This window comes from Protomyctophum bolini, assembly GCF_963924005.1.
Source record: "Protomyctophum bolini genome assembly, chromosome: 10".
In the NCBI taxonomy this organism is placed as follows: Eukaryota; Metazoa; Chordata; class Actinopteri; order Myctophiformes; family Myctophidae; genus Protomyctophum; species Protomyctophum bolini.
In genome coordinates, this window is record NC_137871.1 from 20,066,576 (window position 1) to 20,081,064 (window position 14,489).

The 14,489-nt window shown below is 43.8% G+C and overlaps 1 protein-coding gene across 1 annotated transcript; it reads right to left on the minus strand.

The window, feature by feature from the left end:
• Nucleotides 1–11,717: 11,717 nt before the first annotated feature.
• LOC308322216 (membrane-associated progesterone receptor component 2-like) lies at nucleotides 11,718–12,209 on the minus strand (the record flags this gene model as incomplete). The annotated part of the gene is made up of 1 exon (XM_080773410.1): nucleotides 11,718–12,209. One exon carries the CDS (start codon nucleotides 12,207–12,209, stop codon nucleotides 11,718–11,720), a length of 492 nt encoding a protein of 163 aa, XP_080629536.1.
• Between the last annotated feature and the right edge of the window lie 2,280 nt (nucleotides 12,210–14,489).

Here is a 14,489-nt window from a genome sequence, read left to right on the forward strand (position 1 = left end):
CATCTGCTACCATAGCAGCTGTGAGCGCTCTTCTCTTCTCGTGAAGAAAGCAGGACAGAGTTGTCAAATAAATCCCTCGGTCATTCATACTGTATTTATTCTCTGACCCGACATTAAAATACGGAACAATGTGCGTCCCGTATCAGTTCATTACGGGGCTCGTGACAGGCTGCAGACACTTGAGATTTGGGACTACTAGCTGATAGCGCCGCTGCTCCTTCAGTTTAGTTGTTTACAAAATAAATCATTGATGCAAATTCTAAACATATGGATGCAGCTGCATAAGTTGTGTTGCTTAAAGGAATGCATAGTTGCGTTCTCCTCAACTGCTGCACAGCAACAACAAAAATATTTAAAAAAATGAAAAAAGTCGTTCGACACGTCGATTTTCGGCCTCGATTTGTCGATTGGCCAAATATGAGTCGTTTGGCATCCCTAATGGCAAGGTAACTATATTACCTTTACTATATTTATTAAGAGCATCTGATAAATGCCTAAATTGTACTGTACATTGTTGATGAAATAATATTAAATATATACACGGCAAGGTGTGTGTATTTTTATTATTTTATTAACTATGTACAATTTAGGCATTCAACAGATGCCCTTAATCCAGAACAATTTACAGTAAGCAAGAACAACAACTTGATCACATACTACTTCAACAGATGATGCTACAGATCTCGACTCCTAACCACTATTGCTAATGAAGAACCGTACAGTCATGCTACTTGGACCGCTCATAAAATATTGATATATGAGGAAAATATACCAGCATCCCTCCAGAACCTGCAAATGGAAATGGCTCCACCAGAGAGCTCCAGACCTCCCTCTCCAAAGCAACTTGATTCTGGGGGATCCCGAGGCGTTCCCGGAAGATTTTGGATGTATAATTGCGAACGCAGTGAACACTTAACTATGAGACCTAGCAGATCATGTCTGTGTGTGTGTCTGTCTGTCTGTCTGTCCCGCTATCCAAATATGGAGTGTGTTGCATCAGCAATCACTCAGCTCCATATATGGGCACAAAAGGGGCCAGGTCCATCCAGCTCCATATATGGGCACAAAAGGGGCACCATATAAGGAGTCCCCAAAGCAGCTATACGTCCAAAACCCAAATATGTACGAGCTGCGTTCGCTTCCCGCGTTTGCGCGTCTTACTCGTTCCACCATCTCATCGTTGGGCTTCCCAGTTGGATGTTCGAGGACCTCCCTAGGGAGAGAGGCATCCTAACCAGATGTCCGAACCACCTAAGCGGGCTCCTTTCCAAGTGAAGAAGCAGCGACTCTACTCTGAGTAGACATTGTCATAATGACATTGAGGAAACCCGAATTGGTGTTTGCTAGACTTCACTCTCGCAGCAACTAATGTTGACCAGACCATCAAACCCTGTACACTCAAGATGCCCTGCATATATGACCAGACCTCATCAAACCCTGTACACTCAAGACGCCCTGCATATATGACCAGACCTCATTAAACCCTGTACACTCAAGACGCCCTGCATATATGACCAGACCTCATCAAACCCTGTACACTCGACATGCTGCATATATGACCAGACCTCATCAAACCCTGTACACAAGGCAAGCTGCATATATGACCAGACCTCATCAAACCCTGTACACGCCTTACCGGTAAATGTAATTACTCTCAAGAGTTAAAGATCTATTTTTTTTTTTTTTTTATCCAAAATGAGTTAATAGCACAGACAGACTCTTCACATACTAGAGCATGTCTGAAATAAGTGGCAGAGCTGAAATCAACATGTAAATATGAAATAAATGCTTAAACATGTAGCTAGGTGTAATGTTGGGGACCACAGAAGTGAACTTCCTGTTTTCTCAACTCGCTGTTTTCTGCAAGACATTACTCTATAAGCCATAGCTCCAAAACTGGTGGGTCAAACTGAACAACCAATATGTCAATTTGAAGCTATGATTCCTTGCTATCATATGACATGAAAAACGAAAATTAAAAAAATCCAATGGCAGTCCCTCAGTCAAATTGTCACATTTGGTTACTAAATCTCCATCATTCAGCTGGGGACCACCTGAAACCCTCACCACTGGTGGTCCCCGGACCACTGGTTGAAAACCACTGCCCTGGAGGAAAAAACTAAAACAGCCTGCACACAAGACCCACCGGAGAACAAACAGACAGACAATGGCCTACCCCATTAAAAAAAATCGTCAAATAGCCAATCTATCCAAGTTCACAACGTGTCACCATTGCAATGTGTTGTGAGCTTGTAGATCTTATTATTTTGTCAAGATCGTCTTTTATATGTGTATTGATTCAGAATGGTCTCGCCACCAAGCAGCGTCCCCGTTGCTAGGTAACGCTCGACTGGACTGCATGTGGTCCGTCAATTAAATAACTCCCTGCCGTCCGCCGCCATTACGAGTGTGAACTTAAAACTGAACAGAATTGAGCCTCAGATTGAGGTGTTTGAACAGAACGCCATGGATTGACTGATGCATCACATGACTCTTGATATTGTGTGATATCTATGTGATGTTTGGACAACATAATGGTGTTGTAGGAAAAAGTGTCCAGAGTGATTTACAGTAAGCAAGAACAAAAACATGGTAATACATCAAATGCATAAAAAAATAGTCACCATGAATCATAAGTAAGCTAAGAACAATGGAATGTTTATAAAATGAAACTGTGTATACGCTCTAGAGTGCTACGTCTACATAAAATGCTATCCAAGTTACATACGTTGAGCCTATGCATACGCCTGTAAGGTCGTCAAAACTATGCGGGCCCTGCCATGTTAAGTAATCAGATGGGTGGGTCAGAGCATATTTTTTGAATGATCAATTCGATTCTTTTTTACACTTCTTTGCTTTAATGTCCCATTATAAGGTTAATGCTTTATTTGGGGGCCCAACTCACAGCTAAGCAGACATTCTGAGATGCAGCCTATGCAAAGGCCAGCAGAAAACACAGGACCTCAAACACTCCTTCTTGGCCTCCAGCGCGGATCTCATCATTTATTTCCACATTTAATCTGAGTGTTTTAATGTCAGTGCAGCACTGAGGGACAGGGGCCTCCTTCATGTCTGTGACAAGCCAGTGGAGTGAATGGGAGTCCCTTTGTTCTTTCTCTTCTGGTTACTGTCGCTCTCGTTTGTTCTCCTCATTCTCTCTCCCCCTCCAACGCAGGGTGCCGGAAACAACTCAAACGGGCAATTTACACTCTAGGCCTCAGTTTCTTTCCAAACTGTCAAAACAGACACATTGTTCCAAGAAGAAAAGGGCAGATTCACGCTTCAGGATGTTGAAAAGGACAAAGAAAGCTTTGGGACAAAAAACTAAAAAGACAAAGATGACGAAGACAGAAAGACAATGAAAATATAGCTGCAAGAACCAAGAAGCGATACGGCGGGACCAAGCCCTTTTAGGCTTTAGATCACCCAGCGGTATTGTACCGGTTTGTACCAAAGACAGACAGACACTGGTTTCAGTGCTATTTGGCATGACCCTCTACCATACTGAAAGGTTTCACAAACCTTTCAGTATGTATTAGGGGCAGAATCATTTTCATAAAACAGCAATTTTCATTGCCTCATAAAATCTTAATTTTATCCACATAATGTACTGCCGATCTTTTGGTCCAAAGTTTCCGTGCATCCGGGAGGAGATAATTTGAACTTTTTCATATCATTCAAAATAGTAGTCCTTTTATCAAAATTAAGTTTTTATTTTCTCCTCTAATAAAATACGTAGCTATACATTGAGTCTGCTGTCTGCTGCATCAGCAGTCAGTCAAGCCAGATAAAACAAATGCATAATACAATGCATGATATTAAATGGGTCCACATACAAAGAGCCCGGGCAGAGGACTTTTGTGGCAGTTCTGTGAATCGACACCGAGCACTGCACTTATATCGTGATGTCAGAAGTGATGTCAGTGGTATCCCCTTTTATGTATGCCCATATATGTAGTTCTTTGTCAGGCATGCCCAAATATGGAGTCTATACAGATGTCAGAATGATGTAAGAAGTCGGTGGGACGAACCCGTATTTAGGCATGCCCAAATATGGCGTCTGGCCCGGGCGGAGGCCTTGTGATGTCAGCTGTGGGCCAGGCAGAGGCCTTTTGTGGCGGTTCTGGACTACCGTGGGTCCGACAGACTCGACACCGGGCACTGCACTCCCTGTGGGGGTGTGGAACATGTGTGTCGAATTTTAAGTAGGTCGGGAGAACGGTTATCGAGTTATGTGGATTACAGACATACGCCCAAATATGGAGTCTGGCCCGGGCAGAGGCCTTGTGATGTCAGCTGTGGCCCGGGCAGAGGGCTTTTGTGGTGGTTCAGGACAACCGTGGATCCGACCAACTTGACCCCGGGTAGTGCACTCCCTGTGGGGGTGTGGGACGCGTGTGTCAAATTTGAAGTAGGTGTGGCGAACTGTTCTCGAATTACGTCGATTACAGACGTATAGACGTACACACAGATATTTATAGTTAGATTATTACTTGCACAAGCAAAGTGCGCAAGTAATAGTTTTCGTCCATGTCGCCGTTTGATGCGTATGCGCCGTGCCAGCATATGACTTAATGACTACTTGTCAGTGATATGATATGATATATGATATGATATGTCAGTGGTGTCAGATTACATACATGTATATGCATACATGTATACATAGGGGCATTACCTTTAATCCTCCCGACACTAAAACATATCGTCGCCATCGAAAACCAATTACACCCTGGCATTGGGTCCTTTAATCCAGGGGTTCTCAACGTTTTTGGCCGGGGACCCCCGGAAATGCTTTGGCAATGTCTCGGGGACCCCCGCCCCACCCTCTCCCGACCCCCAATATAAATGTACTGCTACAATAACCTTAATAATAGAGACAATACACCATAAATAACTACTGGTGTTGAACTACAGTTCAACACCATGGACAGCTACTACAGTTCAACACCATGGACAGACACTACAGTTCAACACCATGGACAGCTACTACAGTTCAACACCATGGACAGCTACTACAGTTCAACACCATGGACAGCTACTACAGTTCAACACCATGGACAGACACTACAGTTCAACACCATGGACAGACACTACAGTTCAACACCATGGACAGACACTACAGTTCAACACCATGGACAGACACTACAGTTCAGCACCATGGACAGACACTACAGTTCAGCACCATGGACAGACACTACAGTTCAGCACCATGGACAGACACTACAGTTCAACACCATGGACAGACACTACAGTTCAACACCATGGACAGACACTACAGTTCAGCACCATGGACAGACACTACAGTTCAGCACCATGGACAGCTACTACAGTTCAACACCATGGACAGACACTACAGTTCAGCACCATGGACAGCTACTACAGTTCAGCACCATGGACAGCTACTACAGTTCAACACCATGGACAGCTACTACAGTTCAGCACCATGGACAGCTACTACAGTTCAACACCATGGACAGCTACTACAGTTCAGCACCATGGACAGCTACTACAGTTCAGCACCATGGACAGCTACTACAGTTCAGCACCATGGACAGCTACTACAGTTCAACACCATGGACAGACACTACAGTTCAGCACCATGGACAGCTACTACAGTTCAGCACCATGAACAGCTACTACAGTTCAACACCATGGACAGCTACTACAGTTCAGCACCATGGACAGCTACTACAGTTCAACACCATGGACAGCTACTACAGTTCAACACTCAAGGCTGAAGTGCTTTTTGTCATCTCTGCGACTGTGGCTCAAGAGGTAGAGCATGTTGTCCTATGATCCATGGGTCGGCGGTTCGAATCCCGGCTACTCCTGTCTACATGTCGAAGTGTCCTTGGGCAAGACACTGAACCCCAAATTTCTCCCGATGTGCTCTGTCCTGAAACAGAGCAGCGGGAGAATGAGAGAACAAAGGAATGAAATAATAGAGACAGCGACAGAAAGAGAGATACTGTACAGTATAGAATAGGTAAGGAACAGAGAAGGAGCAGAAAGGAATAGAATAGAGGCAAATAGGCAGTAGAGATATTGTAGAGGGGGAAGAAAAAAAACAATGGACGGATTTGAGGAATTGTTGGCCATGGAAGTTATAATATATGAGCACGGTCATGGACTATGAGCACTTCGATCAAAATCACCGGACGGATGGAAGGGCAATGCATAGGCATGAGGTAACACAATCAAATGACCATTCTGCTGTGTAACATCGTACTATGTCAGCGGCCACAAAAGTACACTTGCAGGACACTGTGCATAAGCATTCACTGCTGTGTTGACTACAAAGTGGACTGGAGAAGAACTATTTTCTTATAGAAATGAATCATGCCACACGATGAAAATGAACACCAACATCATCTGTTTGCCAGTGCACTCCAGGAAAAAGTCATCACGAAACACAAAGCACTGCAGAGAGTTGTGCGAACAGCCCAGTGCATTGTGGGAGGGGAGTTTCCACCCTGTACGTACCTATCGAACCCTGAAGTTTTTTTTGCCTGGGGACAGATCAACTTGCCCCCTGTTTTATCATTTCAGATTGGTTTATGAAATAGATGTTGCCGCACCTTCCAGGCCTGGCCCTTCTTTAATTGCAATTTAAACTTCCTTTAAATTGTTTTACAACAGTTATTCACTTTGCACTTTAACAGTATAATCCAAATTACTATTGTTGTGAATTCGGCAGTACCAAAGCCCCTGATGCACAGAGCACTTATTTCATCAACAGATGACATGAGACAGGGCAACATGTCTTTTGGTCAACAGGCAACATCTGTACATATCCCATTAAGATGCATTGTTACGGTAAAAACAAATATCCCATGCCATTTTAGAATGGTTCAAGAGTGATTCATCTTAATGCAATATCTGTGTAAAAAAGACTTTGCTGCTTCTTCGCCTGGAAAGGAGCCAGCTTATGTGGTTCGGGCATATGGTTAGGATGCCTCTCAGGCGTCTCCCTAGGGAGGTCCTTGAGGCACGTTCCACTGGGAGGAGACCCTGGGGCAGACCAAGGTGCAAGTGATCAGATGGAGTGCCAAGAGATGAGTTTTCAGACTATGGCGGAAGATTTTGGAGTGAGTCTGCAGTTCTGATTGCAATGGAATGCAAAGTTCATTCCATAGTTTTGGAGTTTCTGCGACGTGTGGAGCGTTGTCCCGGTTTTGCCAGCTGGCAAAACCGGAACATTCTGCGTTCCGCCAGCGTGGCTGATCTGAGCAAATTACACGCACGCACGCACACACATGCACACACATACATGTTACAAGCTTGGTTCCATATGACAGCGATGGAATAAAATAAATGAGGGGGAAAGGCTGTTTGTCTATCGAGGGGGGCTGATTATTTTCATGCAAATGCGTTGCAAAGGCTTATGATTGGAAATGGTTTTCAATTCCCATTTTGTGGGATGAATCTATTAAAGCAGTCTGCGATGTGGAATGAATTGAGAGGATTTCAAGGAGGAAAATCTACTCTTACATGGAAATACATGCCTTAGCCCCTAGTCCTTATTGTACTGCCCAGTTTCTACATTTACATCTTAACCACTTGAAAATATTAACAAAACATAGCTGATCTCCAAGGCAAGCTCAAAACGCTCACAACGTGTCACATTATTTGCAAAACATGCATACATGAATTCAAATTTTAAGTATTGGTACATTTGTGCACAAGGGTTTATTCTTTAATTTAAGGAGGAGAAATGTGTCACGCCTGTTACAGATATGTGCAGAGCTCAGTTCAGTCAGGAAACTCAATGCATGCATGCAGTTGCCAACAGCCGTTTATTGGGCTGCCTCAGCATCACGTTCTCATTCACATGATCCACTGATCCAATCACACACTAATTTCATCTTCATACCGACTATTTAAACTGCTGCTCTCTGCTCGAACTTTTGCTTTTCCTCCTCCAACCCAGTTACCATCAGTTGTCTTGGATCTGCTTTTAGGTAGGCCTACTCTGATAAAGCTAAACCATTGCCAAACCATAATATATATATTGCAGATTTTATATTCAATAAATATATATTCTATCCATTCATGAGTTATAGCCTACTCTGTATATATAAACCTTGTATGCCCAAAACCGTTACTTTTCATAGTCACAAGCTCTTGTTACTTATCACTGTTTCAATATCTATAAGATATATATGCACGTCGCACGCACACACACACACACACACACGAGAGGCCCGGGTCACTACGCAGCCCTCAACATTTGCAACGTAGAGACTGCACATCCACGCTACGTCGCTACGCGTACCCCCTCTCTCCCACTTCTCTCCCCCACCCCCCCTCTTCCCTCTCTCGCCCTACCTATCCCTGCCACTTATATTGGCCCATGTGGCACAGTCCAGCCTCCCTCTCACCGGCCCAGATTTCAGCCAATCATGTTACGCACAGGCTATTTGGAGAGGAACAAAGGACTGATGATGATCACGGTGTCCTCTGTGTTCGGAATCAAAGGAAGCAGTCATTGGTAACAGGCTGCACTAACCACAGGTAGAGGGAGAGAGAATCTGTGATGTGATTGTATGTATATACAATATATATATTATACAGTGATTGTATATATATTATATAGTATACAGTGATTATGGTAATCGGTTATTTGCTGTATTTGCTCACATGCAGTTTTATGGTATAGAGTGCTGATTGAAGTTCTCAGTCACAGGTCTGGCTGATGCTGCGGTGCTTGGAGGTGGAGAACCATACACCTTCTACCTGCCCACCTCGTCACTGTGAGCCTATCATTGAGCAGAGGGCCAGCCTGTGGAAGCCTACTTAAGCACAGCTGTGATTTGAGCTCGTTGGCATTGTGTCTGTCTGTCATACGGTGCACACTCTGTCCAGAGAGCTGTGAAACATTCATGGTCTAACAAGTCAACACTATGTTTAGAGCACCCTGGGTGTCTTGGTATGCCTCTGTCTTGATGTTACAATGAATTATACTTACATTATGGATTAAGTTGTAAGGTATAGTTTAAAGGAGTATGGGAGCTTGCTTTTTGTAACAGTCATTCTTTTGTTAAGCATAAGTTAGAGTAGAGAGTTTATATAGTCTTATTATTTGTAACCCTCCTTTTCCTTTTGTTGGCTAGTTTTAGGTAGAGGGTTCTGTTGCATTTAGATCAGGTAAAGTCATGTTTTGTTTGTTTCTCCATACAGCCATTTTTGGTCTTTATATCATTTAAATAACATTATCTTTAAGTTGTAACATTCTGCTCGAGCAGGGTACTCAGCCCTGTTTATTCATTTGGTTGGAAAACCCACTAAACTATCATTAGTAGTATGTCATGGTTGTCTAGAAGAAGGGAAGGTAAGAGAAAGGTTACCTCTACGCGGCCCAAACCGCTATTATACAATTGCAAAAATTGCAAAGTCTGTGCACCATGATTGTCTGGATTCCTGTGCTGTGTGGCACTCCGCTCAGAGATTGACAAAATTGCATCTGGCCTAAAAGCAACCTATATGGAACGATGCAGTCAGCTTCTGAAGGCTTTGTATTAAAAATGTTAATACAACTTTCTTATGGGAGCCCCATAAGAAACAGTGGGCAGAGTGCAGACTCATATTTTCTATTTCCTGAAACCCATGGTGTATGTATGTGGGTCTCATGGTTTCTAAAAAAAAATATATATATATATATATATATAAGAAAGCAAGATGGCTCACCCGTGCTCTGGCCAATGGAGAGCGACGTTGCTACGTGGTGGCCATCTTACCGAGGGGCAGCATAACATTGTGTCTATGGGCATGTACTTTTAAATAACCATAACATTGTGTCTATGGGGCATGTACTTTTAAATAACCATAACATTGTGTCTATGGGGCATGTACTTTTAAATATCCATAACATTGTGTCTATGGGGCATGTACTTTTAAATAACCATAACATTGTGTCTATGGGGCATGTACTTTTAAATAACCAGAACATTGTGTCTATGGGGCATGTACTTTTAAATAAGCATAACTTTCTCAATTTCAACTGATTTTCAAACGGTTTGGTTTGTTATAAATGTCAGAGACGTCCGCATACTTATATGCTTTTATGCGACGCTCATATAAAAAAACTAAATTAAGCAGATAAGCGTCCTGAATCATAGCCACGTTGACAACGTTTGTAATAAACCAACCCGTTTGTAAATCCGTAAAAAATTAAGTTATGACTTTTTTAGTTTGAGCTGCCATTGAACATACTGCACTGTAGCCCCGAAGTAAGATGGACACCGGGTGAACTACCATTATATAATATCTATGGTTCTACATACCAACCCATGGGTTTGGTATGTGGAACCCATGGGACCCACATACACATGTTACCAGTTCCAACACAGACACCCACATAGCACATATTATATATCTTGTGGGACACAGAATGTGCCCAGTTCAAGCCCTCAACCATTTGGTACCCAAGCAGCCCACATTTACCACACTAAACTTTCATTATTTTCTGGCCAATTTGCGGTCTGTTTCCAGTATTCATTTAAGGGTATGTTACACCAATCAAATTCAGATGTCTGAAATGTCATGACACATTTTGGGACATTTCACACCTGTTAACTTTGAAACACAATAGAAACGCAATAGATAGATAAGCCAATTAATATTGGACATGCTTGGCTGGGAACAACAAAAACTAAATTGCAAAGGATAACAGATCCCTCTTAACATTTCCTGAAGTAATTTCAAACAAAAATAAAGGAAGAATCAACATAAACCATTGGGGTTTTAAAAATAATGGAAAAATCAACAGCCTTATGCCCCATTGGCTTTGGTTAAGGCCACAGCACTGCCTGTTTCTTTTTTACATAGAAGAAATAATAAAATGTTCAAAAATATCCAACTAAAAATATATGACTGATAAGCTTCTCATAGCTTAAGCGGTTCATTTGTAAGATTACCCAAAAAAGGAAGAAAAAAAATACAAGAAAAGAAAGTGCCTTAGCATGGCACATACATCCTGAGGTTTCCATCTGTTACGACCAAACTTCATTTCCAAAACATTGAGTTGGCGATCATAATGCTTACTTCTCATGTACAGGGGCACATTCATCCCTGCGGCCTGGGTTGTGAAAATGTATGTCCGCCTTTTTCTGTTTTTCTTTATTGTTCCCTGTTCTTACAGATCATTGTTAAATGACCCCATGATGTTTTCCAGTGTTGTTTCACTTCTCTGTTGGGGGGGGGGGGGGGGGTGCTGGGCAGATTACCACTTTCCCTTTCAGCATACAAATCCTACACTAAGCCAGCCCATGCCTTGCTACTAAGAAACAGATGGAACACAATGGTCTTCCAAGTGGCCTTGGCCACCGCCCCTGGCCCCCTCATATCCCAACACCTCACGACCCCATTCACTTCTCCTCTCCTCTCTGACGCTGTGCATATCTAATTCCCTTTTCAAGAAGGTGGCATACCCATTTCCTGTTCCAGGTCCATACCTCTGATTGGCTCAGCGGGAAAAATGAACCGGAAACAAGACGCCTTCATAATGTGTTTCCGGGGAGTTGGGAGAGGTTTCTTGCAGTTGTTTGGGGGTTGTGCTTTCTCTCACATTTTGGTTCGTGGAACGGATTCAGTCAGTCGTATTTTGAGTCTACACGAGAGTTCTTCAAAGCACTGATTAGTACCATTGGGGGTTCATGGCCTAATGCATATCAAACTGGGGGGGGGGGTCTTTGGAATTCCAAAAAGATTGAGAATCTTTAACCACCTTCCTCGTCTTCAGTGTACTCTGATGGCTCTTCGCCGGGCTTCAGCAGCCTTCCGACAAAGTCATACTTTTCGTTGAACTGCATCTCCCACTCTCTCACGCTCTCCATCTGTGGAGCGTTGAGGTCGGACAGGTCATCGTACTTGTCCCACAGAGCATCCTTTTCCAGGCAGAAGGTCGCCAGGCCTCTCGACGCGTCCCGGCCAGCGAAGATCCCATACGGGCCGTCGCGTCCGTAGAAGCGCTTGCCTGAGGTGACGTCGAAGACCTTCATGTTGACCGCCATTAGAATCCGGGGGTTTTGGACCCCGTCGTATTCACGGAGCTGCTCCAGGTTGAAATCGCGTCTCCTCATCTTGGGAAGGTTGGAGTTCTCGCTCCCCTGCGTGGTGTCCCCACCACCCTGCAGACGTTTCCTTAGTTGCCGGTAGCCCACATAAAGAGCAGCCACTGCGACAACTACAATACTGATATTCAGCAACATCTTTGATTCATAATATAAGTCAATTGGGGGTTGGGATGGTATAAAAGTTTGCCCAAATTTGGAGTCATACGTCACAGATAATGTAATCTAACCTGCTGCCCTCTTCAAGTACGATAATCAATTATGTTGCTTGAAGGAAGAGCCTCAGAGAGTCTTGAAGGTCTCGCATGCAGGCCTTATGGGACCCGCATAGGCATTCAGAAACAAGTTAGTGAAGATCGAACTGAATATCATTCATAAATCGCCGTGCTTATATACGCAATGTCAGCGCAATGATGTCATCGCAATGATGAGTTATTCATGTCCAAATATGGACATCCGGGTCAGATATGCCCAATTATGATACCAGACCTCCATGCCTCAAGGGAATCCTTTCAGCAACATGCTGTTGGTTAAGCACTTTTCAAAGGTCGGAAAAAATTAGACCTACACCATTCGATTTGGCGTGCTCCGAGGGTATAATCCGGGGATTATACAGTGTGTGTGTGTGTGTATATATATATATATATATATATATATATATATATATATATGTGTGTGTGTATGTCGGGTAGGCACCTCACCGGAGAGAGAGACACACACAGAGAGGCAGAGTAATGTGTCATTGCCTATAAGGTACAGTATAAGGTGCATTATGAATGTGTGCATATATAAATATATATACACATATATAGGACCCTGCATTGATTGATTGGTCCTATACGCAGACTACGCAGGCTGCATAGGGCCCCCGATTCCCAAAAAGACCCACACCCACCTTGTGCTGGGCGCAACTACATTCTTTGGTGCACAAAGCGGTGCACAAAGAACGGTGTGCGCAAGGCGGGCGGGGGCCTTTTATGTCCGTTGTGCAGTGATTTCAACTGCGCAGAAGGGTGAAATCTTCCGTCAACAGTGTACCGTAGTGATCAGAATCAGAGACATGCCAACGCCAAAGTAGTTATTTCCACCACGCGGAAACACCCCCCTTTCAAAGTGTTTTTGCTTCGGTGTAATCGGTTCAGGTTCGGACGGGAGAGTTTCTTTTAAGACAACAACACACGGATCTATCATGAAGCGACTTTATCCTCCAGGATATGAAAAAAATAAAAAGCGTCAGACTGATCTGCGGTTTACAATTCAAGGACTGACATTCCATATGTTGATCCTACCCCACCCGTTCTTCCTGTTATCAATAGCCGATGCATTAAAATTCAACTCTCTCTCTCTCTCTCTCTCTCTCTCGTCCCTCTGTTTTGCATAACAAACGAGGCTTCTGAACTCTTAGATGTGATGTGCTAGTCCCCTCAGTGGGAATGGTAAATGGTCAGATTGCATGCATTCCTTCTTGCTCCGTCCTTAATTGGATTCCCCCTTCTTTTTAGGGTAGCATGTGTTTGATCTTTCTTTCTCTCGCGCTCTCCAACTCCTCTGTTCAGTGGAGGGAGGAAATAAGGCAGGAAGGAAAGTTTTGATCATAAAGCACAAGAACACACGCACGCACACATGCACGCATGCACGCACACACTCGCATACATGCACGCACTCACTCACATGGATCCATCACACACCATCACACACACACACACACACACACAGTCACGCACACAGTCACACGCACGCACACACACACACACACACATACGGATGACCCATGTGCTTGCAAGTAGACATGTGTACAGAGTGCAAACGTGCGCACAAATGTCACTCCGACATCAGTACGTGCACATGAAAACACTGTACGCGTGCACTCTACTTGTTGTAGCACAGTATGACACGTATGTTAAATCAATCAGACATTACATTGCTTCCTTTGATATGCAAATCATGGACCAATCACATTATTCAGCTGGGATTGGGGCTGTCCGAACCCGTCCCTATAGGCAGACAGCTTAGTGCCCGATACCGACTCAACCCTATTACTTGAACTGCCCAAAATGGAGATCTCTGTCTTTTAATGCTTTTATGTTTTTGATATCGGCAAGTGACACACTACAGTCTATGAGCGTCTATTGCACAACTTTCAAAACCAGAAGTCGTTGGTCGATCTGCCAAATGCATCCCAAAAATCTTCTCTGAATCTAAATCACAGATTACGATTCACTAGGTCGTCCTCATCGTCGCTTCCAGTCATCCCCGTTCTCCATACATCCGGCCAGCTCGTTGGTGCTTTGGGCTCCTGCATCTTTCTTGAATACACCCACCCATGTTAGTATGGGACGTCCTCATGACCGGTGCCCATGTGTTGGTTCCCACAGCACCAGTTTGCTGGCTGCAGGGAGCTCTTGGTGCCTCTGGCAA